This window comes from Carettochelys insculpta, chromosome 1 (assembly GCF_033958435.1).
Source record: "Carettochelys insculpta isolate YL-2023 chromosome 1, ASM3395843v1, whole genome shotgun sequence".
Classification (NCBI taxonomy): Eukaryota; Metazoa; Chordata; order Testudines; family Carettochelyidae; genus Carettochelys; species Carettochelys insculpta.
The window spans coordinates 350621007-350647773 of NC_134137.1; the positions used below are offsets into that span (position 1 = coordinate 350621007).

At 42.6% G+C, this 26767-nt stretch overlaps 1 protein-coding gene across 8 annotated transcripts in view; it reads right to left on the reverse strand.

Moving 5' to 3' along the window:
* KIF21A (kinesin family member 21A) overlaps positions 1–26767 on the reverse strand; it is a 185955-nt gene that overhangs the window by 49373 nt on the left and 109815 nt on the right. For 5 of the 8 annotated variants that reach the window (XM_075016242.1, XM_075016224.1, XM_075016215.1 and 2 more), the window contains exons 12-23: positions 26578–26665; positions 26321–26438; positions 23669–23857; positions 22253–22452; positions 21926–22033; positions 21348–21416; positions 21007–21221; positions 20170–20323; positions 18747–18944; positions 15851–15952; positions 7002–7167; positions 6343–6363 (exon numbers count right to left, since the gene is read on the reverse strand). In XM_075016242.1, coding sequence (XP_074872343.1) covers positions 6343–6363; positions 7002–7167; positions 15851–15952; positions 18747–18944; positions 20170–20323; positions 21007–21221; positions 21348–21416; positions 21926–22033; positions 22253–22452; positions 23669–23857; positions 26321–26438; positions 26578–26665 — 1628 coding nt within the window. The remainder of the gene's footprint in view (positions 1–6342; positions 6364–7001; positions 7168–15850; positions 15953–18746; positions 18945–20169; positions 20324–21006; positions 21222–21347; positions 21417–21925; positions 22034–22252; positions 22453–23668; positions 23858–26320; positions 26439–26577; positions 26666–26767) is intronic. The other 3 variants (XM_075016233.1, XM_075016206.1, XM_075016187.1) reach the window with 1 other exon arrangement.

The window sequence follows — 26767 nt, forward strand, 5'->3', positions numbered from 1 at the left end:
TCTCCAGCCCCTGCGGGGCTCTATGGTCACCGTGTGCAGCAGCCCTTAGCCCAGGGCTTCTGGCTGCTGCTGCTGCTGCAGCTGGGGATCCATGCTGCATGCACAGGGTCTACAACCAGTTGTAGGCTCTGTGGATCTTGTGCTGTTTAGTGCAAGTGTGTCTGGGAGGGGCCCTTCAAGGGAGCGGCTTGCTGTCGAGTCCGCCCTGTGACCCTGCCTGCAGCTGTTCCTGGCACCCTTATTTCGATGTGGGCCGCTTTGGTGTGTAGACACCCCCCTGCAGCGCCTACTTCGATGTAGTGCTGCCCAACGTCGACGGCACCAGCTCTGGAGGATGTGTAGACGTTATTCATCGAAATAAGCTATTTCGATGTAACATTCACGTGTAGACGTAGCTTTAATCTTCTTTTTTCCGAACTAAACAAGCCCAATTCTTTCAGCCTTTCTTCATAGGTCATGTTCTCTAAACCTTTGATCATTCTTGTTGCTCTTTTGTGGACCCTTTCCAATTTCTCCACGCCTTTCTTGAAATGTGGTGCCCAGAACTGGACACAATACTCCAGATGAGGCCTAACCAGCGCAGACTAGAGCAGAAGAATGACTTCTCGTGTCTTGTTCACAACACACCTGTTAATGCATCCCAGAATCAGGTTTGATTTTTTCCATAACAGCATCATACTCTTGACTCTCATTTAACTTGTGGTCCACTATAACCCCTAGATCCCTTTCTGCCATACTCTTTCCTAGACAGTCACTTCCCATTCTGCATGTGTGAAACTGATCGTTCCTTCCTAAGTGGAGCACTTTGCATTCATCTTTATTAAACTTCATCCTGTTCACTTCAGACCATTTCTTCAATTTGTCTAGATCATTTTGACCCTACCCTCCTAGCGTGATAACATCTGCAAACTTAATAAGCTTACTGTCTATGCCAATATCTAAATCATTGATAAGGATATTGAACAGAACTGGTCCCTATACAGACCCCTGCGGAACCCCACTCATATCTTTCCAGCAGGATTGAAATCCATTAATAACTACTCTCTGAGTATGGTTATCCAGCCAGTTTTGCACCCACCTTATAGTAGCCCCATCTAAGTTATATTTGCCTAGTTTATTGATAAGAATATCATGCAAGACTGTATCAAATGCCTTACTAAAATCTAGGTATACCACATCCACAGCTTCTCCCTTATCCACAAGGCTCGTTAGCCTATCAAAGAAAGCTATCAGATTGGTTTGACACAATTTGTTCTTTGCAAATCCATGCTGGCTGTTCCCTATCACTTTACCACCTTCCAAGTGCTTGCAGATGATTTCTTTAATTACCTGCTCCATTACCTTTCCTGGCACTGAAGTTAAGCTGACCAGCCTGTAGTTTTCTGGGTTATTCTTATTCCCCTTTTTATAGATGGGCACTATATTTGCCCTTTTCCAGTCTTCTGGAATCTCTCCTGTCTCCCATGATTTTCCAAAGATCATAGATAAAGGCTCAGATACCTCCTCTATCAGCTTCTTGAGTATTCTAGGATGCATTTCATCAGGCCCTGGTGACTTGCAGACATCTAACTTTCCTAAGTGATTTTTTAACTTGTTCTTTTTTTATTTTATCTTCTAAACCTACCCCTTTCCCACTAGCATTCACTATGTTAGGCAATCCTTCTTCAGACTTCTCAGTGAAGACGAAACAAAGAAATCATTAAGCATCTCTGCCATTTCCAAGTTTCCTGTTACTGTTTCTCCCTCCTCACTCAGCAATGGGCCTATCCTATCCTGGGTCTTCCTCCTGCTTTTAATGTATTTATAAAAAGCCTTATTGTTTCCCTTTATGCCCATAGCTAATTTGAGCTCATTTTGTGCCTTTGCCTCTCATCTTGCCCCTGCATTCCTGTGTTTGCCTATATTCATTCTTTGTAATTTGTCCTAGTTTCCATTTTTTATATGATTGCTTTTTTATTTTGAGATCATGCAAGATCTCCTGGTTAAGCCAAGGCAGTCTTTTGCCATATTTTCTACCTTTCCTACACAGAGGAATAGCTTGCTTTTGGACCCTTAATAATGCCCCTTTGAAAAACTGCCAACTCTCCTCCATTGTTTTTCCCCTCAGTCTTACTTCCCATGGGACCCTACCTACCACCTCTCTGAGTTTACCAAAATCCGCCTTCCTGAAATCCACTGTCTCTATTTTGCTGTTCTCCCTTCTACCCTTCCTTAAAATTGTGAACTCTATGATTTCATGATCATTTTCACCCAAGCTGCCTTCCACTTTCAGATCCTCAATCCGTTCCTCCCTATTTGTTAAAATCAAATCTAGGACAGCTTCCCCCCAGTAGGTTTTTCAACCTTCTGAAATAAAAAGTTGTCTCCACTGAAGTCCAAGAACCTATTGGATAGTCTGTGCGTCGCTGTGTTAGTTTCCCAACATATATCTGGATAGTTGAAGTCCCCCATCACCACCAAATCCTCAACCCTGGATGATTTTGTTAGTTGTTTAAAAAAAGCCTCATCCACCTCTTCCATCTGGGTAGGTGGCCTGTAGTAGATTCCTAGCAGGACATCACCCATGTTTTTTTTACCCCTTTTAGCTTAATCCAGAGGCTCTCAACACATCCATTTCCTATGTCCGTCTCCACCTCAGTCCAAGTGTGTACATTTTTAATATACAAGGCAACACCTCTTCCCTTTTTCCCCCGTCTATCCTTCCTGAGCAAGCTGTACCCTTCCATACCACCATTCCAATCATGTGTATTATCCCACCAAGTTTCTGTGATGTCAACAATGTCATAGTTGTATTTATTTATTAGCACTTCCAGTTCTTCCTGCTTATTAACCATACTTCTTGAAATGGTATATATACACATCTAAGATATCGATTTGATCTTGCCTCCCAGTTTTGCCCTGACCCTCCTTTTTCTCTGCTATTATAGCCCATACTCCATCCCATTTTCCTACCCATCTCCCATATCTCCATCTTCTCTACTTACCAGACCAGATAGATGAAGTACATGAGGATTTTTTCAGACAGCTAAGAGAAGCTTCCAAATCACAGGCCCTGGTTCTCATGGGAGATTTAACCACCCAGACTTTTGTTGGGAGACCAATACAGCAGCACACAGACAATCCAGGAAGCTTTTGGAGAATGTTGGAGATAACTTCCTCATACAAGTGCTGATGGAACCGACCAGTGGCCGTGCACAACTTGACTTGCTGCTCACAAACAGGGAAGAACTAGTAGGAGAAATAGAAGTGGGTGGCAACCTGGGCTTCAGTGATCACGAGATGATAGATTTCAGGATCCTTACAAAAAGAAGAAAGGTCATGAGTAATATACAGACCCTTGATTTCAAAAGAGCAGACTTGGACTCCCTGAGGGTACCGATGGACAGGATTCCCTGGGAAACAAAGATGAAGGGGAAAGGAGTGCAGGAGAACTGGCAGCATTTAAAAGAAGTCTTGCTAAAGGCACAGGAACAAACAATCCTGCCGCATAGTAAGAAATGCAAATATGGTAAGCAACCAGCTTGGCTTAACAGGGAAATCCTTGGTCAGCTTAAACTCAAAGAGAATGCATATAAGAACTGGAAACTTGGACAGATGACTAAGGAGGAATATAAATATGTGGCTGGAAAATGCCAGGCAATAATCAGGACAGCAAAGGCTCTACTGGAACTGCAGCTGGCAAGGGATGTGAAGGGTAACAAGAAGGATTTCTACAGGCATGTTAACAATAAGAGGGTGATCAGGGAAGGTATGGGGCCATTACTGGATGGGAGAGATAACCTAGTGACAAATGATAGAAAAGCTGAAGTACTCAATACTTTTTTTAGCTCAGTGTTCTCGTTCGAGGACAGCTCCCACACTATGGTGCTAGACAATGCAGTATGAGGTGGTGGAAGACAGCCCTTGGTGGGGAAGGAACAAGTTAAAAACTACTTAGAAAAACTAGATGGACACAAATCCATGAGTCTGGATTTAATGCACCCAAGGCTACTGAGGGAACTGGCAGATGTCATTGCTGAGCCTTTGTCCATTATCACTGAAGATTCTTGGAGATTGGGAGAGATCCCAGATAACTGGAAAAAGGCAAATGAAGTGCCCATCTTGAAAAAGGAAAGGAGGACAATCCAGGGAACTACAGACAGGGCAGCCTTACCTCAGTACCTGGGAAAATAATGGAAGGGATCTTCAAGGATCCATTTTGGAGCACTTGGAAGATGGGAAAATGATCAAAAGTAGTCAACATGGATTCACCAAGGGCAAGTCCTGTCTGACCAATCTGATTAGCTTCTATGATGAGACAACGGGCTCTGTGGACATCGGGAAGTCAGTGGATGTGATATACCTTGATGTCAGTAAAGCTTTTGATACAGTCTCCCACAACATTCTTGCCCATAAATTAAGGAAGTGTGGATTGGATACATGAACTATAAGATGGATAGAAAGCTGGCTTGACAGTTGGGCCCAACGGGTAGTGGTCAATGGCTCAATATCTGGACAGCGGTCAGTTTCAAGTGGAGTGCCCCAATGCTCAGTTCTGGGGCCGATGTTTTTCAACATCTTCATTAATGACTTGGATGATGGACTGGATTGCACCCTCAGCAAGTATGCAGATGACTCCAAGCTAGGGGTAAGAGGTAGCTATGCTGGAGGGTAGAGATAGGATCCAGAGTGACTTAGATAAGCTGGAAGATTGGGCCAAAAGAAATCTGATGCTTTTCAACAAGGAGAAGTATAGAGTCCTGCATCCCAAGCACTGTTATAGGCTGGGGACCGACTGGCTTAGCAGCAGTATAGCGGAAAGGTACGTAGGGATTATAGTGGATGAAAGGCTGGATAAACAGTGTGCCCTTGTAGCCCAGAAGGCCAATGGCATATTGGGGTGCATTAGAAGGAGCATTTTGAGCAGATCTAGAGGGGTTGTTGTTCCCCTCTATTCAGCACTGGTGGGGCCACATCTGGAATAGTGTCCAGTTTTAGGCCCCCCATTATAAAAAGGATGTGGATGTGCTGGAGCAGGTTTAGCAGAGGGCAACAAAAATGATTAAGGGGCTGGGCAAATGACCTATGAGGAGAGAGGCTGAGAGATTTGGGCTTATTTAGTTAGCAGAAGAGAACACTGAGATGAGATTTAACAACAGCCTTCAGCTTCCTGAAGGGCTGGTCTAAAAGGGATGGAGAGAAGCTGTTCTCAGTGGTGACAGACAGCAGAACCAGGGCAACAGTCTTAAGTTACAGATGGAGAGGAGTAGGTTGGATATTAGGAAAAACTGCTTCACTTGGAGAGTGGTGAAGCAGTGAAATGCACTGCCTAGGGAGGTGGTGGAATCTCCATCCCAGAGGTTTTTAAGTCCCGGCTTGACATAGTCATGGGTGGGATGACTTAGTTGGTGTTGATCCTGCTTGAGGCAGGGGGCTGGACTTGATGACCTCCTGAGGTCCCTTCCAGCTCTGTGATTCTACGACTACCAGCTTTATGCAACAATATATCTTGGGGTAGGTCCCCTACTAATGTCAAATTATCACAATGATAATGAAGCCAACAAATCTATGACAGTTTAAGCTAACAGAAAGAGGCTTCTGCCTCCTTAAGTGAAAAATCTTCCGAAAAAAGCTACAAGGTTACCTGATATATATGTGAATTAGTACAAGACAACTATAATGTGGTTAGAAACTTTTCAAAATTATACGGAAGGAATTGCATATTTGTGAAACTAAGTATTTCTAATGTATTCATAGACAGCAGCCAAAATAATGTGGTGGTTGGGAGGATTTTAAAAATTTGTATTCCTTACCTTAGCAATCATTTTAAAGTGATGAAATATATACTGATTGCACAAAAATGAGATAAAAACTTAAACCTAGAGTAACCGTGTAAAGTAGTTTATTATGCAGTATGCATTATACACATTCAGTAAAGTATATCAGTTCAAAGCTTAGTTATCTGCAAAAGATTACTCACATGTTAAGAGTTATTTTTATGTCAAATATAAATATTATTTGTCACAGCTATAGCAATAATACGATACAAAACACCCCACTGATCTATTTATATGAACATATTGTATGCTCGTGAACAAATAAATTCGGAACAAGTTTTATCTACAGCCATATTTGCTGGCTGCACTAACTTTGTAATTTCTAAAAATCAATTATTATGAGTGTTTTAAAGTGTTACCATTAAAAGAAAGTGTTTTCAAGCTTGTATGATAATGAGCATTTTATACATAAAAGTACATGCAAACAGTTTACATGGTCACAAATTCTAGGATGCACCAGTTAGTGTACATGAACAATTAGTAACTCATGCAGCTGTACAGTACACAGGAAGCTAAACATACTTACCCAGTGGTATGCTATCTAGGTCTGTGTAAATAACAGCAACAAGGAAACAAAAAGCAACACTCCAATCAAAATAGATCCATTAAAAATCCCACATTAAACTATATTATTCATAGTTTAATCCAAGACAAAGTAAAATAGATGCTGTAGCACACATTTAGCACCTCCTCCAAAAAAACACAGGCATATGGAGAGAGAAGGGGAACAAATATGTAGCATTTCGTGTTAAGAAGTTTAAATAATACCTAATTGTCAATATTAAATTTTAGTGGAAACTTTAAGCCAGTACATTTTGAGTTTAAAAATTATGGTAATCAAAACTAACTTACTTCACGCACTTCACTGCTGCATGAATATTATGTTTAGAGTGACAACACAGCAAGTGTGAAAAACTGGAACAATTTTTGGGGGGGGGGGGGTATATGGGGAGGGAAGATTCAGTTGCCTATATAACATAAAAAAACCCTACTATCAGGACATCTGATTACCCTAATTGAACTGTCAAAATGGTTTGCATGCATGTCACATTACAATTTTATATGTAAAATATTAGAATACAGCATCTATTCAGAGAAATAATGTACTAAAATAACTAGTACAACATGCATGAAAGGCAAACCTAACATGCAGAGTTATACCCCTTTGTAACATGCCAAAATTACCTTGCAAAGCATGACCCAGCAAAGCATCAAGTTCAGGATTTAATTCTGCCTTCTCTTTCAGCATATGAAATAGCAGTTGATTTTGAGTAGCACTTGTAATTTCTGTTTGCTTAAGGCGTCCTTCAAGAACTTTAATTTGTGCCTCCTTCTGAGCTGCTTGGAGACCCTTTAAAAATGACAAGTACTTTAAAATCATTCTGAGAAGAAAGTAACAAATGAGGAATCCTACTTGTTTGGAATTCTGCTATTTAGTAATCAATCTGAATTGGCTGCATTCCCTCATATTGTCAATGGATTAAAAGGTAAACCAGTTGCAATATTTTCTGGGCATACTTGGTCCACTTTTCTATTTCATTTTCTTTCTCTAGGGTCAAACTTTCCAGTATGCACTCACCCAAGCAGGTGTCTAACTTAGGCATGAGTCAAATGTACAAATTGGGTTCATCCCCAAGCATGTAGCATTTGTGCACCTAATGATGCACAAGCAAAGTCTATGAAAATTGGGCCTTAATTTTTCCACTACTTAGTCCTCTTATGTATTGCCTTTTGAGTTATTATAAAACAAAAAATGAAACAACAAATTCCCAGCATCATCACATGAACATTCAATTTTCTCTGGAAAGCTCCCTGAACCTAACCTCCATAAGAATCCATTTTAGAAGCAATTCAACACGTGTTGGCTTGTGCAGCTTATTTGATTTAAAACAGAAATAGAAAACTTACACCGAGGTTTCTGCAAATGGAGAATACTACATAGTTAAAAGGTGCATCAAAAAATATCTTCTTGAGCATCTTTTTCAAAGGACAAGATGAACTACCTCCACACACTTGACAGCCTGCAGAGAGGCAGGTTGCAAGAAAGACAATTATAGAACTACAACTAGAAACATCAGGAAATCCAGTTCCCCAAACTTTAGTTTTTCAGGCCACTCTTTCAATTACATTTTCCCAAGAGGATCGTGGTAAACCTTCCCTAGATTGTAGTGAACAATTTAAAAAACTAAATAAATAAAACAGGTCCTGCTCCTACTTGCCTTTGTGTGACAAGGAAAATAACTAACAAGACAAAACATGCTAGGGAGCAAGCATGCAAATACTTTGGCTCTGCTACATGTTAATCATCTAACAGAAGTAGATCCTAAGTGCCCCAGATAATTTTGGACTTTTAATGGGTCCACTGTAGGTGAATGTTCCCCTACTCCCGCAGCTCTAATTGAAGAATTTTGGTAGCTGTGCCTGTTAAGCCCACGTGTGCTCTCCCTCCTTCCCTCCCTCCCTCCAGGCCTGCCTTGAGGCTATCTAGCACAGTGCATGTGAACCCTCGCTCCCCTCCCAGTTCCTTCTCTACCACCAAGCTCCTTCGGAGAACCCCAAAGTACGGGGAAGGGGGGTAGGTTGCAAAGCACCCATAGGGACACATCTTGCAGGATCATTGTTACTGCACAAGACAAATAATTTTCTCTTCTTCAAGTAGTGTCCTGTGGGTGCTCCACTGTAGGTTACTCTAGAGCAGTAACCCCTACAGGGGGTCAGGACTTCAGAATGGAGCCTGTTACTATAGAGAGTACTGTGGACTCAAGGATTATGTAAGAGACTGAATCTCCAGTGTTTGCCTAATGTTCTGCGAGTGTGTGGGGAGAGTCCCAAGTCACTGCTCCATGGATTTCTGAGACAGATATCTTGAAGGAATATGACTAAGATAGAAATTGATTTTGTGGGGTGCAGATGGCCTTTGAACAGACACACAAAGTTGTGCCCCGGATGACAGTGCTTAACGCAACCAGACAGCCATTTGGATAGTCTTTTAGCCAATATCACAAGAGCCTTTGGATACTCCTGTGAATGAAAGGAAGAGCTTAGGCAATTTACTGAAGTACTGAATTTGCAGGATGGACAGAGGCAGGACACTAGATGCCATATTTACCTACGCATCTGAAGATGTGTCTATTTGCAGCTCCAACTGGCCACAACTGGCTTTTGCTGGACAATGAGAGCTATGGGAAGGAGTGAGGCAGATTTCTTAAGTGGGGATTTGAACCACGAAAGCCACTGATGATGCTTGCACTCTGGTAGAGTGCCCCAAGAGAGAGGAAAAAGGTACACCCACCACTCTATTAACACTCTTTAATACAGGATATTTTATGTCAGTAGCATTACACAGTTTAGAGTCAGGAATTACTAAGATGTCATGGCCAAATAGAATTTTATTAATTATGGGAAAATCACTGCATTTCTGCAACATTTACCGGAGTCCCAAAAGGAGCAGCTTCAGGTCATTCAGGCAGGCCACTGTACCAGCTACGCCCAGTGCTGTCTCTAGCACCAGCTTGGCTACTAACTGACCGTCTCAGAGAATGGACTGAAACTGCTTCTTTTGTGACTCCAACAAATGTTCCAGTAATGCACTGAGTTTCCCATTTGGCCATGACCACTTGGTAATTCAGGATTCTAAACTGTAATGTCACTGATAAATACTTCATTCTCCCAAGCCCAATCATATGGGGTTGATGTGGCCTGCCTTTTGCCTCACGCATTAACTGCATGCACTATAATGGAGTTGGGTTGTAGGTGCTGAAACAGAAAGCCTGTCTCGTTGGGAGAGGTTTTTTTTTCTTTTGGCTCTCTTGGTGATTGGTGAGATGGAGGCTGGGGCTGCCAGTTGTCAGGGTCAGAATCACCTCATTATTTGGGAAGGCAATTCTGGATGAGGAAGAGGTGTGCAGAATGTCCACCTATTTATGAGGAGTATCTGCCTTCTCCTGTAGTGGAATCTGTAGCTCCTCTGCCACACGCTCAGTAAGACCCCCAAAAGTTCTTAAAATCATCACCTAAGGATGATGGCAAAGCATTACAGCCTTATCTCATGGAAAGGAGCAGAAGTTTGCTGGATGGATGGCTACGCTTTCAGACCTTACTTCCTGTCCTGATAAAGATTTCTTATTCCCTCAGTGCTTAAGGGCTTTGGACAGCCAGGCCGGAGGAGGACATCTGGGAGACTGGATTACCACCGTGTGCAGGATGTGTCATCCAAGGATCCCAATAGGGCCATGGGAAAGAGGGACGCACAGAGACAGTTACTCCAGAGTGTCTGTAACATGATTGTGGGTTGGCTTGCCTTGGCTTGATGGAATTAAGGAGCACCCTTGTATTGCAATGGTGAACCATGGTGAACGGCCACTGTCAGACTCATTACTAGGTAAGGGTGGTGCAGACTGGAGTATGGGCGGTACACAATCATGTGCTGAGAGAGATTCATAGTCCCAGGATGTGGTCAATACCAGAGCCAGATTGTGGTCTTGACCAACCAGCAGGTCTCCAGGGTACCGGAGCTCCTGTGGTACTGTGGGTTCATCTGGTGTCACAGTGAGAATGCGTACAGCACTCCCTAAGTGGGAGTTTTGTTGCACCTGGTACCAGAAGTGTTTTGTGTGTGACTCTTTTAGAAGAGATATGGTAATTGTCTTTCTCCCTGGGGGGTGGTACTGTTGCCTCAGAGCCTGAACCCTCATCTTCTCCAGGTGGTACAACAGAGTTTATAGTAGCAGCCGCCCTTCGGGGTACCAGACATCTGTGCTGATGCGGTAACCCTGGCACCCCTCTGGTTGGCCAATGACTTGGTGCCCTTTTTACGACCCTTGACAGGGATTTTGCAGTTAAATGCTCCAGGGATGTTCTCATGTGAGCACCAGAGTCCCCTGGAGACTGAAGAGCTTTCTCCATAAGAAGAAGTTCTAACTTTGGCTCCCAGTTCCTGCAGTTTTAGTTGTGGCAGAGGAAGCACTTCTGTGGGACCAGACACCACGAGTGTCAAGCCATTACAGAATCAACTTCTTGAAGAAGAGGCATCTCATGCAGCCAGGAGTGCTGGGCATCCATTAGCTGTGAGAAATGCAACAGGCGTGTGTGTGTATGTATGTGGGGGATGGGTGGGTTAGTTCAAACCCACTCAGGGCTAGACAGCCTCCAGGCAGACCCTGTGGGAAGGACAGCACATGTGCAGGCTCACTGGACACTGCTACCAAAAATTTCTCTTTAGAGATGCAGATTTATCTGTAGTGGAGCACCTGTAGGGATACTACTCAAAGGAAAACAGATATCTGCTGGTACTGGTAGTAGGTATCCTTCAGTCTGCATAGACTATGGATCGCACCCTTTAAAGTTTCAATTGAGAACTTCATTTACAGCGTCTATTGTGACTATAAAGACCCACACGAGAGTGACAGTCCTTGCTGCATCTCTTGCAGATGTAGTGGGTGTCTGGCAAGTCCTTATTGTGCTGTCTGTGCGCTCGCTTCTGCTCTGCTAGCTGTCTGATCTTCAACTCGCCCTTCTGAAGGCCCTTGTGTAACCCCTGCCTCCATCTGCTGTGGTCGTCTGCTAGACCTTCCCAGTTGTCCAGCTCGATGTCTACCTCTCTGAGGTCTCTCTCGCAGACATCTTTGTAACGCAACTGGGGGCGTCTGGGAGGTCTTTTGCCAGAAGCTAGCTCACCATACAGGATGTCTTTTGGAATCATTCCATCGTTCATCCTGTGGACGTGGCCAAGCCAGCGGAGTCGACGCTGCCCGAGGAGGGTGTGCATGGTTGGGATTCCAGCTTGCTCGAGGATGGCAGTGTTGGTAACTCTGTCCTTCCATGATATTCCAAGGATGCGCCTGAGGCAGCGCAAGTGGAAGACGTTCAGACTTTTCCTGACGGGCATACAGGGTCCAAGTCTCGCTGCCATAAAGGAGGGTGCTGAGGATGCAGGCTCTGTAGACTTGCATTTTGGTGTGAGTGTACAGCTTGTTGTTATTCCACACTCTCTTGCTGAGTCTGGACAGAGTTGTGGCCGCTTTTCCGATCCTCCTATTTAGCTCACTGTCCAACAACAGGGTGTCAGTGATGGTGGACCCAAGGTAAACGAACTCGTGGACAACCTCTAACGTATAGTTGTCAATGCTGATTGATGGGGATTCAGCAACATCCTGACCGAGTACGTTCGTCTTCTTTAGGCTGATGGTAAGCCCAAACTCCTTGCATGCTTTGGAGAACCGATCCAGCAGTTTTTGAAGCTGGTCTTCTGTGTGAGACACTACAGCAGCAACGTCTGAGAACAGCATGTCTCTGATGAGGACTTCTCGCACCTTAGACTTAGCTTTCAGCCTTGCAAGGTTAAACAGTTTCCCATCAGATCTTGTGTGCAGCAAGATGCCCTCTGTTGAAGATCCAAAGGCATGCTTCAGGAGGAGTGCGAAGAAGATCCCAAACAATGTTGGAGCAAGCACGCATCCTTGTTTGACGCCGCTCCTGATTCTGAAAGCATCTGATAATGCGTCATCATATTGGATGGTTCCTCTCATGCTTTCATGGAACGACTGGATCATCTTGAGTAACCGTGGAGGACAGCTTCTCTTGTGGAGCAGTTTGAACAGACCATCCCTGCTGACCAAGTCAAAAGCCTTGGTCAAGTCGATGAAGGCTATGTAGAGTGGCTTTTCTCTGCTCCCTGCACTTCTCCTGCAACTGCCTTAGAGAGAAGACCATGTCAACGGTAGACCTCTCTGCACGGAATCCGCACTGCGATTCGGGGTACACCCTCTCAGCAATCTTCTGGAGTCTGCCAAGGATGATGTGAGCGAACAGTTTACCAGTGACGCTTAGGAGGGAGATTCCACGGTAGTTGTTGCAGTCGCTTCTGTCTCCTTTGTTCTTATACAATGTTACAATGTTAGCGTCACGCATATCCTGTGGAACCTCACCCTCTTTCCAGCACAGGCACAGTAGCTCATGCAGGGGTTCCAGGAGTGTGTCCGCGGCACATTTGATTACCTCTGGTGGTATACCATCCTGACCAGGGGCCTTTCCTGCTGCAATGCTGTTGATGGCTGTCTTCAGTTCATCCACAGTCGGTTCTTGATCCAGTTCGTCCATTACTGGTAGGAGCTAGACGGCATCGAGGGCTGCATCAACCACAACATTCTCGCGTGAGTACAGCTCGGAGTAGTGCTCAACCCAGCGCTCCATCTGTTTGGCTTTGTCAGCGATGACTTCACCAGATTTGGATTTCAGAGGTGCCATCTTGTTCTGGGTGGGTCCTAATGCCTTCTTCATACCCTTGTACATTCCTCTGAGATTACCAAAGTCGGCATAGGTCTGAATGCTGCTGCATAGCTGGAGCCAGTGGTTGTTGGCACAGCGCCTGGCTGTCTGCTGTACTGTTCTTCTGGCCTCTCTAAGTGCTTGCTGGGTACTCTGGCTCGGTGAGCGTTTGTACTCCAGAGCTGCGTCTACAAGTGCACGCTACTTCGAAGTAGCGGCACCAACTTCGAAATAGCGCCCGTCGCGTCTACACGCGTCGGGTGCTATTTCGAAGTTAACTTCGACGTTAGGCGGCGAGACGTCGAAGTTGCTAACCTCATGAGGAGATAGGAATAGCGCCCTACTTCGACGTTCAACGTCGAAGTAGGGACCATGTAGACGATCCGCGTCCCGCAACGTCGAAATTGCCGGGTCCTCCATGGCGGCCATCAGCTGGGGGGTTGAGAGATGCTCTCTCTCCAGCCCCTGCGGGGCTCTATGGTCACCGTGGGCAGCAGCCCTTAGCCCAGGGCTTCTGGCTGCTTCTGCGGCAGCTGGGGATCTATGCTGCAGGCACAGGGTCTGCAACCAGTTGTCAGCTCTGTGGATCTTGTGTTGTTTAGTGCAACTGTGTCTGGGAGGGGCCCTTTAAGGGAGCGGCTTGCTGTTGAGTCCGCCCTGTGACCCTGTCTGCAGCTGTGCCTGGCATCCCTATTTCGATGTGTGCTACTTTGACGTGTAGACGTTCCCTCGCTGCGCCTATTTCGATGTTGGGCTGAGCAACGTCGAAGTTGAACATCGACGTTGCTGGCCCTGGAGGATGTGTAGACGTTATTCATCGAAATAGACTATTTCGATGTTGGCTGCACGTGTAGACGTAGCCCAGGAGTGCAGCGCGCTTCTTTTCAATGACTGGAATCATCTCATCAGAGTTAGCTTTGAACCAGTCATTCGTGTTTCTAGCTCTTCTGCCAAACACCGACAAGGCCGTGTTGTAAACTGTATCCCTCAGATGTTGCCATTTGGATGTCGCATCGACGCCCCCAGGGCCGCTGCGCAGGTTTTCCTGGAGGGTCTCTCTGAACTTTTCAGCTTTCTCCGAGTTTGCGGTCTTTCTGGCGTCAATGCGGGGCCTTCCAGCAGGTTTAGCGTGTACAGCTTCTTGGGTCTCAGCTTGAGCTTGGAGCAAACTAGCGAGTGATCTGTATCACAGTCAGCACTATGATAGCTGCGTGTCAGAAGGACGTTTTTGAGGTGGTTATGCCTAGTGATGACCACATCTAGTTGATGCCAGTGCTTTGAACCCCACTGCCTTGTGGGTTATCCTGGGAAGGAGAAAGGCTAAGGGAGTAAACCCTGACAGAAAATCCGGAGTGGAGTCCGAAGGCGGATCGGTGTCAACTTCTGGCACTGTCCCGGCAACTCCTGCAGCTGAGCTGGTACCAGACATGGAGGTTATCCTCTCCTTTGGACTATATCAGTAAAGCTGAGAGGGGGACACTGGTGTCTGGGCAGCCCAGAGTCTCCATAACAAATGCCCAGGCTCACGCCCGGAGAGGTCCTCCGGCATCGCTGAACAGCGTTGCGTCAACACGGGAGGCAACAGATACCAGTTATAAGCTCTTGCTCGATTGGCGTAGAGAACGAGCGCCAGGGGTTGCCTTCGATGGTGGGAGAGATCCTCGCATCTCACTGGACAGTCACCGCTCGCCTGAAGCTGGGCAGCCCCCAGCCAATAGGGCACTGTCCCGCCACAGTTCACCTGTCTCTCTGGGTGCGTGAGGCTTAAGGTTCCTGAACCTGACAAGTGACTGAAATTTGGGCATCAGGCAAACCAATAAGAAAACCAACAAGAAATGAGAAACATCAACAATTCAAGCTTGCTTGCTGGAATGTGCGGACCATGCTGACCGGCTTGACTGAAGATCTTCAGGACATCAGTGACACCCGAAAGACTGCTGTCATCAACGAGGAACTGAAGAGGCTCCGAGTTGATATCGCTGCACTGCAAGAGACGTGACTCACAGATTCGGGATCTCTAAAGGAAAAAGGACTACACCTTTTTCTGGCAGGCTAAAGCCCAAGAAGAACCCAGAGAGCTGATACTGGACATTCTAGATAAATCTCAGATATATAAGAGCAGAAAACATACTCCGCTATGTCTACCTGTAACTATTAAATATGGAGAATAAAATACAAATATTCAGTTACCTCATTCACTTGGATATGGACAGAAAATAGACAGCGAGCAATATGTAACTCCAGCTTATTTTTAAAAAGCAAAGTTACCTTTTTAAGGAACTTTCTTAAAGTTAGTAACCTTAAAATTGCCACGGTTTTCAAAAGCTCTGAGCACCCAGCAGCACCTCCTGAAGCCACTGTGAGCTGCTGGGTGCTAGGCAGTTTTGAAGATCAGCACACTTTAAGAGTCTTAATAAAGAGTCATGAACTTAACTCTGGACTCCTATTTTTGAAACAAAAACGGCCTGGATAGAGCTAAGTATTGTGTTTTCTAATCCTCTTCTTTCTTTACAGTGTCTAATGTTATGACTTGAATTTTTTTGTGCAAAACAGCAACAGAGAATAAATTATAGCTCTTCCTGGAAACAACTTGTGATATGGCAGTATAGTTGAATGTGCAGATTTTCACAATTTGGCACTATTCTAATACACTTCATACTGAAATGTATTTTTATGTTTTAGTCAAGTGTTGTATATCCAACATGCAAATACCTGTGAAGTATGGGACAATCAGCAGAAAGTACCATGCATTTCACTTCCTGTGTTACCTTATTAATGCCCATTGTGAGGAAGTGATCAAGAAGATATCGAGCTTCTGCTAGTGTGCAGGCATTAATCATAGCACTCAAATCCAACGTCTCTCCTTCTTCCTACATGCACAACAGTAAAAAAGTCCAGAAATTTACATACTATTCATAGGTAATAAGTGCTACTAATTTAAGATATGAACTATATTAACACTAAAGATTCAACACAAGGTTTTAAAAACAAAGTGAAGTATTTTGGAAAATCCAATCTTAAAACATTGCAGACTCTGTTAGGAACCTCCTTGTGCTGAAACTTCTTTATTAAAGCCACCAGGTTATATGACCCTGCATCATACTGGCAAACTGGTCAACAGTTTAAGAAACTAGTATCCTGGTTTAGGGAGAATAGTGTAAATTATTGATGTAGTAACAAACTAAGAATTCAGGAACCGATCAACCCTGCAAAAGTAGTAGTCAAGGTAAGGTTTTAAAAAGGTATTAAATACAATAGTTTAGACAGTGTGATACAGTCTGTACCACAGAGTTATAGACAATTTTGTCTGGTCATTTAAAACAGGGCTCAGAAATTTGATCACCTCATGGCACACTTCAGCACTCATCGTAATTTCAGAGCACATCCAATACATATAACCCCATCCCCTCCCCCAGAGCCAGGCACCCCAGCCCTGCCCCAACTAACTCAATGCCAGCAGCTCACCAGAACTGCCACCACCACTGGCACTGCCCCAGAGCTGCTGCCACCATGGAGCCACCACCACTGCCACATGCTTTTCCCACCAAGCTGTGGGGCACGTGTGCAGTGCGGCAGATGGCACTCCCAGTGTATGGCTCTGAGGCACACCAAGTGCTGCTTTGTGGCATGCTAGTGTGCCACAGCACAGTGGTGGAGAAGCACTGATTTAACACACTTTGCTGTGTAATGCACTTAAATAGGCAAACTCTATGATGGTTTCCCTGCTCACGGTAATATTCACATTTTCACAACAATTATAACAGCTGGCTCCTATGATTTAATCTCTGCCTATTAGATTACATTTGGCAAGTCAGTCCCAGGTGAGCAATATGTTTGTTTGTCGATGCAATTAATAATTTTATCTTATTTTACACTTTTAATATAGTATATTCCAAAATGTATAGAGAAATAGTTATACCAAAAACAACAGTACAACAAGTCATCAAGTTCATTCAGCCCCCTGCACTGTGGCAGGACCAAGTAAACTTAGACCAACCCTGAGGTGTTTGTTGAATCTGTTTTTTTTTTTTTTAAATTTCCAATGATGGGGATTCCACAACCTTCCTTGAAGGTTTATGCCAGATCTTAACTGCCATATAGTTGGAAAGTTTTTTCTAGTATCTAATCTAAATCTCTCCTGCTGCAGAGCAAGCCCATTACTTCTTGTCCTACCTTTAGTGGATATGGAGAACAATTCATCACCATCCTTTCTATAATGCCCCTTAACACATAAGAGGACATATCAGATTCCACCTGAGTATTCTTCTCCAAAGACTAAACATGCCCAGTGTCTTTTGTTTGTCTGTTTTTTTAAACTTTCCTGATCATTGTCCACATCCTTCCTGAAGTGCAGCATGTAGAACTAAGCACAGTACTCTAGCTGAGTCCCCACCAGCGCTGAGCAAATCAGAACAATTACCTCTCATGTTTTACACGAACGTTCCAGTTAATACATTCCAGAAATATATATTCCAGAAACATACTAGCCTTTTTTTCTACTGCAGCACCATTCTGCTGAGTAATATTCAATTTATGATTCACAATGGCTATGTCTAAACTAGCCCCAGAAGTTCGAAAGGGTCATGATACTGAACCTAATTGAAAGATACTAATGAGGTGCTTCCATGAATATGCAGTGCCTCATTAGCATAATGGTGGCCGCAACACTTCAAAAGTGCTGCTTTCGATCGCATGCGGATCGTCTACATGGGGTCCTTTCCAAAAGGACCCTGCCCACTTCAAAATCCCCTTATTTGATTATAGGAATAAGGGGATTTCAAAGCATGTGGGGTCCTTTCCAAAAGGACCCCATGTAGACGAGCTGCCTGTGATTGAAAGCGGCACTTTTGAAGTGCCGCAGCCACCATTATGCTAATGAGGTGCTGTATAGTCATGGCAGCGCATCCTTAACATCTTCCAATTAGGTTCATTATCATGCCCTTTGTGAAGTTCTGGGGCTAGTGCAGACATAGCCTATAATTTCCTTTTCAGCAGTATTATCATTTATTTATTCTCCATTTTATAGCCATGCATTTGATTCTTCCTTCCAAAGTAAAGTCATTTTCACTTTATTGAATTTCATCTTGATTTCAGACCAGTTCTCAAATTCATCAAAGTTGTTTTGAATTCTAATCCTACCCTCCAAATTGCTTACAAATCCTCCCAGTTTGGCATCATATGCAAATTTTATAAGACGACCCTGTAATTCATTATCCAGGTCACGTATGAAAATATTGAATAGTATTGTACCCATTAGATATATCCTTCCAATTTGACAGTTAAGTATTCATATCTCCTTAGGTGTAAGACAATAATCAAGTACAACTTAAAGTGTGTCCTCTGAGTGTGAAATAAATTGTACTGTAACAGCCAGCTATGGAAGAAGGATTTAAATTTGTGACTGTCACAAGAATCACAGTATTTAATGCCAGCAGAATGGAAAAAATCAGCTTTGGTAGCTAAAGGCCCTGCAATGTTATCTTATGTTATATAATGTAAGCTAATATTTACATCTGAAAACTCCCCTGGACAATATGTTTTAAATGAACAACATATTGAGTATGTTGCATAATGCATGAAATATCAAGGGCAAACTTCACTACAGACTAAAACATTCTCAAGGCTAATGAAATATCCTAAGCAAACCGTTAGCATTTGACGTACCTTTGCTTCCTCCAACTGCATAATGTTTGCTTGACAGTCAGAAATACTGTCATTGATGTAATCTATATTTGCAGTTAGCGACTCCATCTCCTCACTGATGTTATGGATACTTTTGTCTGCTTCTCCACCACCATCCTTGATGACTTTTTCCCTTTTTTTCAAAAGTTTCTCTCTTCTTTTTGTAAGTTCTTCACGTTGCTATTTTCCAAGAGAAATTTAAAGTAAAAAGCTTGCAAACTTAAGTCAAACACATTTTTTATTCCTTTCTGGTTACACTACAATGTACATTTTTTTGCAGTGGAAGAGGAATAATGGAGAATGTGAGCATATTTGACCCACAAATGTATGAGCTGTTTTTAGATCCTGACAAATACAGTGTATTTGTTTTATTTCTTACCTCGGTAAAGTTTGATGGTTCTAGGTTCTATGCTGGGATTCAAAGGCTATGTCTACACTAGCCAAAAACTTTGAAATGGCCATGCAAATGGCCATTTCGAAGTTTACTAATGAAGCGCTGAAATACATATTCAGCGCCTCATTAGCATGTGGGCGGCCACGGCACTTCAAAATTGACGCGGCTCACTGCCGCATGGCTCGTCCAGATGGGGCTCCTTTTCTAAAGAACCCCGGCTACTTCGAAGTTCCCTTATTCCCATCTGCTCATAGGAATAAGGGACCTTCGAAGTAGCCGGGGTCCTTTCAAAAAGGAGCCCTGTCTGGACGAGCTGCGCGGCAGCGAGCCGCATCAATTTTGAAGTGCCGTGGCCGCCCACATGCTAATGAGGCGCTGAATATGTATTTCAGCGCTTCATTAGTAAACTTCGAAATGGCCATTTGCATGGCCATTTCAAAGTTTTTGGCTAGTGTAGACACGGCCAAACTCTTCTGGCAGTAAATCACTTTATACACTTGTGCCTACAAGAGCTTAAGTATCTCTGACATATGGCCTAGACCAAAGCTCACCCAGGAGGCTTTTCATTGATGTCAGTGGGTTTCAATCACCTTGGCAGGTCCAATACAAACCAGTAATTTACTGATAAAAGAAAGTATATCTACTTCTGCTACAGGCTGCACCTCTCTAGTCCGGCACCCTCAGGACCTGTCCTGTGTCGAATGAGAGAATTTGCCGAACCACAGAAGGTCAATATTGTCTAGCAGCATTATCAACAATTCCACTGCTTACCGGACTCTTTGAAGACATTTAGGGGTAAACTAGACCTAAATAACAACACAAAACACTGACAGCCAGGACTGGTGGCTGTAAACAAACTTTATGGGAACACATGAAACTTGGTCATACCCATGATAACTGGACATCCAGCTAATTAAAATCACAGCAGATCACAGATGTTACCAGACCAGAGAGGTTCAACCTGTACTTTAATACAATAGCATGTAAGATATTTCATAATAAATGCCCCACCTTAAGTAGTCTATTCATATCTGCTTCCATATTGGAAATGGTCATTTTCTGCATAATGATGTCAGTTACTTTGCGTTCAAGTAATTGCCACTTCATCCTGGCTGCCTTTGAGAAATAAACTCTGCCCATTGTTCCTTTTCTTTGGTATGTCTTCCTGTGGTTAATTCAGAGAGCCACATTACTGAAAGTAACTATATAGTCTAATTTAGATTTTGAAACTGCAAACTATCAATGCAAAATTATTGTCCTGTTTAAAGACAAACTGGCATTCTTTAACAAACCCTTACTCTACAACCACCTACTTGTAATCAATCCTCTGCAGACATATTTCATGACCATTAGTGCATCAAAATATATGTCCAGTCCTACAGAATTTCAAAGGAGGCATCGTGCAACTTCAAGCAATCATTTATGAAGAGCTTCTGTCATTGGAGGGCCAGTTTCAATTCAATAAACAAATCTGCTTCAGAGTACAAATCCCAAACCATCAATAAGTGTAACTGTGTTTGTATTTGTTTTCGTAAGGTCGTCTTTGTTAAGAATAATGTGGGTAACTGGATCACAGAGAATATTTTGTTGAGTATGGCAACTAAATTTTAATTAAGAAATTTAGATTTTTAAGTCTGTTGGTTCCACTCTATATAGCCATATGCCGGGCTCAATCCTGTTAGTGGGCATAGGACCCTTTTATGGGAGACTAGGAAGTGACATCAAATTATAAAATAGAAGCCATTACAATACCTATCTAGAAGTAAATTTCTACTATAAATTGTGTGTGTAGGAGGGAGATGTTTAGTTCTCATTTACAAGAAACAAGTAAGTATTTTTAGCTTTTACCTGGTTCCATTTGTTGTGGTTACTGATAATGCTTGGACCCTGGCCACAGGAATTCTCATCTTCTGCTGTGCTGCTGATCTCGATCCATCATAGTCTACAGGTGGCACACTAGAACTTGGTTCCTGACTAGGATGGTCAGGCAAACTCAGCTTGCGACTCACCCTCCCAGCTGCTTTATCAGACATAGGCCTCACTTGTCGACGCAGAGCTGTAACCTGAAACAGCAGGATGACAAGACATAATCCTACCACCTGTGCCTGAATTATAAATTCTACTTTATGATCACAAACCATGCAAATTTCTATGATCTGACAGGACACAGTAATACTGTAAGATGATACCTCTTCTGTTTTGCGGCGCAGAACAACTTCTTGATTTCTTTTTTGAGCTTCCAGAAGTTTGAGCTGGTGCTGTGAACAACAACAATGAATAAGCCAAATAATTTATCTCCATCATTTGTCATTAACACCCTGTAACTGAAAAAGAAATCCAATATATAATAATATAGGCTTGCAAAACTGCTGTGTACATGGGTTAACCTTGGTGCAAAATCTTCCTGCACAATATATGAGACAATGATTATGATAGGAAAACAAACTCAGTATTTTATTTACCTGCACTGAACAGATAAATTTATTGGGGATGAATGGGCAGATAGAATTTTGTAAATGACACTGATAAATCTACAATAAGGCTTTGTTTATCTTCAATCATAGTTACTACCTGAAGCTTGGGGGCAGGATTTTCACAACGCAACTAAAATGCATCAGTCATCAAGTAAAATCTTGTTTAGTTGTAAGAGGAGGGGATTTGGATTCATAGGGAAGAAAAGTGGCATATATTACATCGTAATAATCATGTTGATTACTATACAGAAAGCTTTATGAACATTCACATCTTATCTGGGTGAATAAATCACCTCTCGCTTGCGCTGCTCCTTTTTAAGCTGTGCAATCTCTCTGTTTCTTCTAGATTCTGTCATCCTGGCTTTCTCTTGCTCTTCTTTCATTTGCTTCATCAGGCGAACCTGCATAAAAACAAACAGAGAACGTTTAATTTAAATCAAAATGTTTTTATTCTTCCACAATTCCTGGAAGGAACATTTTCTTAAAACTTTAATCTCCTATTACTATTCCGTACTTTCAGAAATGTACCTCCTCCCAGATAAACACTCTTCTTCTGTAATGTGACAGCAGGAAAATGGCCCTCAAACCCTTTCCCACTGGACCATACTAAAAAAAGATACCTTAGTTTTCTTCATCTCAGTCACATCTTGCTGCAGTTTCTTCAGCTGCTTTTCATACTGAGACTGATTTTTAAGCAATCGTGCATGTTCTTTCTGAGCCATTTGAAGTTTTTGCAGTTCTTTATTCATGGTTTGGAGCTTTTTTTCATATTCCATCTTAATTTTTTTTGCTTTTTCTTCTGAACACGACTCCACGGAACCTAAATAAAAAGGTGGAATTCTTATCTGCTAATTTGCAGAGGATTTGTTCACTTTGTCAGTACTGAATTGCTTCTGCAGTCAGAATCTGACCCAGTAGCCTCTAACCAGCTTTAACTATTTAAGTTGTCCTGCTCCCGTCTTCCTTACTTCCGTGAAGTCTCTGTTCAGGATTGACTACTTCTATAGCTTTGGGTAATGTACCAATGACTAACATGATCAATTGTATACCCTTAATTGATTTCTAATTTTTATATACCCTCTGATTTCCTTGCACTGAAAAACAAAGGCAGGTCACTCCAACTGAGAGCAGTGAAGACACATGCACCAATTTAAAAATAAAAATGGAAAAATTCCTTTCTGCTTAACTGAACACGGTGTCTAAATTGAACACACAAATTCAACATTCTAACAGCTCTGGTCTTACTTCTCTCTCCACCCCCACAAAACTCCAGTTTACCCAAGCAAATCTGAACAGGAAACTAATGGTGAACACCAACTTGGATCTCTCAGTGTACACAGCATTGGCCGTGTCTACACTAGCCCCAAACTTCGAAATGGCCACGCAAATTGCCATTTCAAAGTTTACTAATGAAGCGCTGAAATGCATATTCAGAGCTTCATTAGCATGCGGGCGGCCGCAGCACTTCGAAATTGACGCGCCTTGCTGCCGCACGTCTCGTCCTGATGGGGCTCCTTTTCGAAAGGACCCCGCCTACTTAGAAGTCCCCTTATTCCTGTCAGCTCAGAACATTGTACGGCACTCATGGTTGCCAGATAAGCAATGACACAACTTCTCATTGGTCTGGATTATACTCCAAAACAGGATGCGGCATAGAACACTGATTGCACCACTGAACTCTTCTGTTGCAGTTCTGTTCCTTATCTTATTTAGCATGGACAAAAAGAAAAGGAAAGAGGACCCCACATGAATTCAAGTAGTGTGTGAAAGGAAGTCTGGACTCACAAGGAAGTTGAAAATACTCATTTATGTATCCCTAGTACCAAACAGTAATAAATAAAGACACAAAAACTAGTATTACTAAAACTGAAAAATTAAAGAAGATTAGAAAATGACTAGTTACCAGCTAATTTTCAAATAATTTGTCCTCTCAATTACAATGCAGTACCACCATATACATTGGGAGCAGGGAGTAACAGATAATTTGTCTAGAAGATACTAGAGTAAAATGATTTAAATAAAGATGTATGTCTTACCCAGATTTTGAAGAACCTGATCTCTTTCAAGCTGAGTGTCTCGAATCTTATGCTGCAGCATCATCAGTTTTTCTTCATATTGCTTTTTCAGAGTCTGCAGTCTTCGTTGGCTGTTCTCTAGTTCATCTATCAGCTTTTGCTTTATGGCAATTTCACAAGTGATATTTGCTAAATCAGCCTGATAATTTTCTAAAAGGAAAAAAAGAAAAATTAGATACTAAAAGTGGAGTCATTCAGATAGTATGCCAATGAGGACCATACATATCTCTTGTACTTTAAGGTGCTCAAAATATAATTGCATGGAAGTATTTTCTCCAAAAGCTAAGGATTTTGAAAAAGCAAATTATTTGGTACAAACCACCAAACACTGAGGACAACCTGACAAAAAATCTACACTCCAAGTTGTACAAATGTCTGATACTTCAAAAAACCCTGTATTTCCTAACATGCTTGGATCATGTAATAATTTTGGGATGAAAACTAAAATCTGTCATGCTCAAAATAACGTGTTCTGGACTGTGATGCATCATTTGGTGTTTAATGCTTATTAATGTATAATGTACAGTCATTAAAAAGGGTATAGAATAAGACAGAGAATATCTTATCATGTCTATATAAATTCATGGTAGGCCCAAAATCTTGAATATTCCATACAGATGTGGTCTCATCATCTTTATTTTTTTAAAAAAAAGGGGGGGGGGCACTTTGGAAAAGGTTCAGAAAAGGACAACAAAAAAGGATTAGGGGTTTGGAATGGGTGCCATAAGAAGAAAGATTAAAAAGACTGGAACTTTTGAACTTAGAAAAAAGGAGACATAAGGTGTGTCTACATGGGCAAAAATCTTCGAAACAGACATGCTAATGGCCATTTCGAAGATTACTAATGAGGCGCTGAATTGAATATTGAGCGCCTCGTTAGCATTAGGACGCTTCTGGCCACGGCACTTTGAAAGCGCTGCTTTCAAAAGCACGCAGCTCAGCACGGCTACATGGGGGTCCTTTTTGAAAGGACCCTGCACCTTTCAAAATCCCCTTATTCCAAACAGTGAGCGGGAAAAGGGGATTTCAAAAGGTGCGGGGTCCTTTAGAAAAAGACCCCAGTGTAGCCACGCTGAGCCGTGTGCTTTCAAAAGCGGTGCTTTCGAAGTGCCATGGCCAGAAGCATCCTAATGCTAATGAGGTGCTGAATATTCAGTTCAGCACCTCATTAGTAATCTTCAAAATATGGCTATGTCGAAGATTTGTGCCCATGTAGACACAGCCATAGAGGGGATATGATAGAGGTATACACAATCATGACTAGGGTGGAAAAAAGTGAATAAAGAAAAGTTATTTCTTGTTCCCATGACAAAAGAGCTGGGGGAAGGGTCACCAAATGAAATTAACGGATAGCAGGTTTAACGCTAACAAAAGGATGTTCTTCTTCATTCAGTGCATAGCAGGCCTGTGGAACTCCTTGCAAGAAGAGACTGAAAACTTAGACTTCAATAGGGTTCAAAAACGGAACTAGATAAATTCACAGAGGTTAGGTCTATCAGTGGATATTAGACAGAATAAGTAGGAATGGTGCCCCTAGCCTCTGTTTGTCAGAAGTTCGAAATGGATGTCAGGAGAGGAATCACTCTGGTGATTACCTGTTCTGTTCACTCCTTCTGGGGCATCAGGCATTGGCCTCCATTGGAAGACAAGATACTGGTTTAGATGGACCTTTGGTCTGACCTAGTATGGCCATTCTCGTGTAATTTTATGCTGAATATGTTATGGTGCACATAAGAATTATGACTATATTCTAATCCTAACAGAGGGAAACAGATGCTGAATCTGCACCTGCGTAATCTATTTTATGAGATCCAAAAAAATAGAAAACAACACTCTCCTACCCCACCCACACCATTATGTAAAATATGGAATTTAGTGGGATGAGGGGGAAGCTCATCAGACCAGTCCTATTTTTTGACTCCCTACTCTCAATTCCCATCTCTGAAAACCTGCCCCTCCCTGTGTTCAGCTCACCAAGTCTGCTAGATTTCCTTCAGCCCCAAAAACTGGAGAAACTTTCAACAGCAAGCTCAGGCAAGTGTAAGGAGAAAGCCTTGACTGGTCAGTGAATCTTGGGATGGGGTCTTTTACTAAGATGCTAAAAAGGCATATACTATCTCCAGAGAGAAGCGAGAAGCTGTCTCAATCAAAGGCAGGGCTGGGGGGACCCTGCTAAGACTGCAGTTAGGTTTATGAGATTGATGGGGAATATATTTGACCCGCTTTTTTGTGGTGTGGACATGGTCTTTTGAAAAAAGTTTTTTTGCAAGAGATCTTCCAGAAGAACTTTTTTCAAAGGATAGTTGTAGTGTAAATGTAGCCTTGCAGCAAGAGGAGATGCAATCTAAAGAAATGTATTCTAGAAGCACATGAAAGAGAACACCATAACAGATAATTCACACAACACGGCTGATAGTGGGCTCAAGAGACGTTAAGCATGCCTCCCCTTCCGCCAAAGGGAAAGAACCAAAAATAAGAGTCATCATGGAAAAGAAAAGTGAAAGGAAAGTGGCATATCCAGATAGAAAAAGTAACACCTATGCTCAAATGTGGGATGCCCAGACAAAGCAGATTTTTTAAACAAATTCGGCAAAGATATTGAAGTGACATCACCTTTTTCATCTAAGTCAGAATCAGATTCCTCTGAGCTTTCAACAACTTCCATGTCATCTTCATCTTCCTCTTCCTCTTCTTCCTCATCCTCATGATCACTTACTTCCTGAATTTCTTCCTATAAATAAGGAGGGAAGAAAATTAGGCCAAATCTTTGTTTACCCATCCCTCTTTGGCACTAAGATCAACTTGAAAGTACATGGGAAGCAGGACAACAAATTAGACTATGACTAGTATATCACTATTTAAGTACTTACGACTTCCAGTTCATGATTCTCTCTCTCGGAAATGCTTTTTTCATCCCTTTTCTCCTGATCATTGTCTGGGTTTTCTTCTTTAACACCACTAAAAGAAAGCACAAATGAAATATTAGCTCACTGATGTTATAATAGTACTTCTCCATGAGCCAGTAACCTGCCTGTGGTACTTGTAAAAACGTGATGCTCC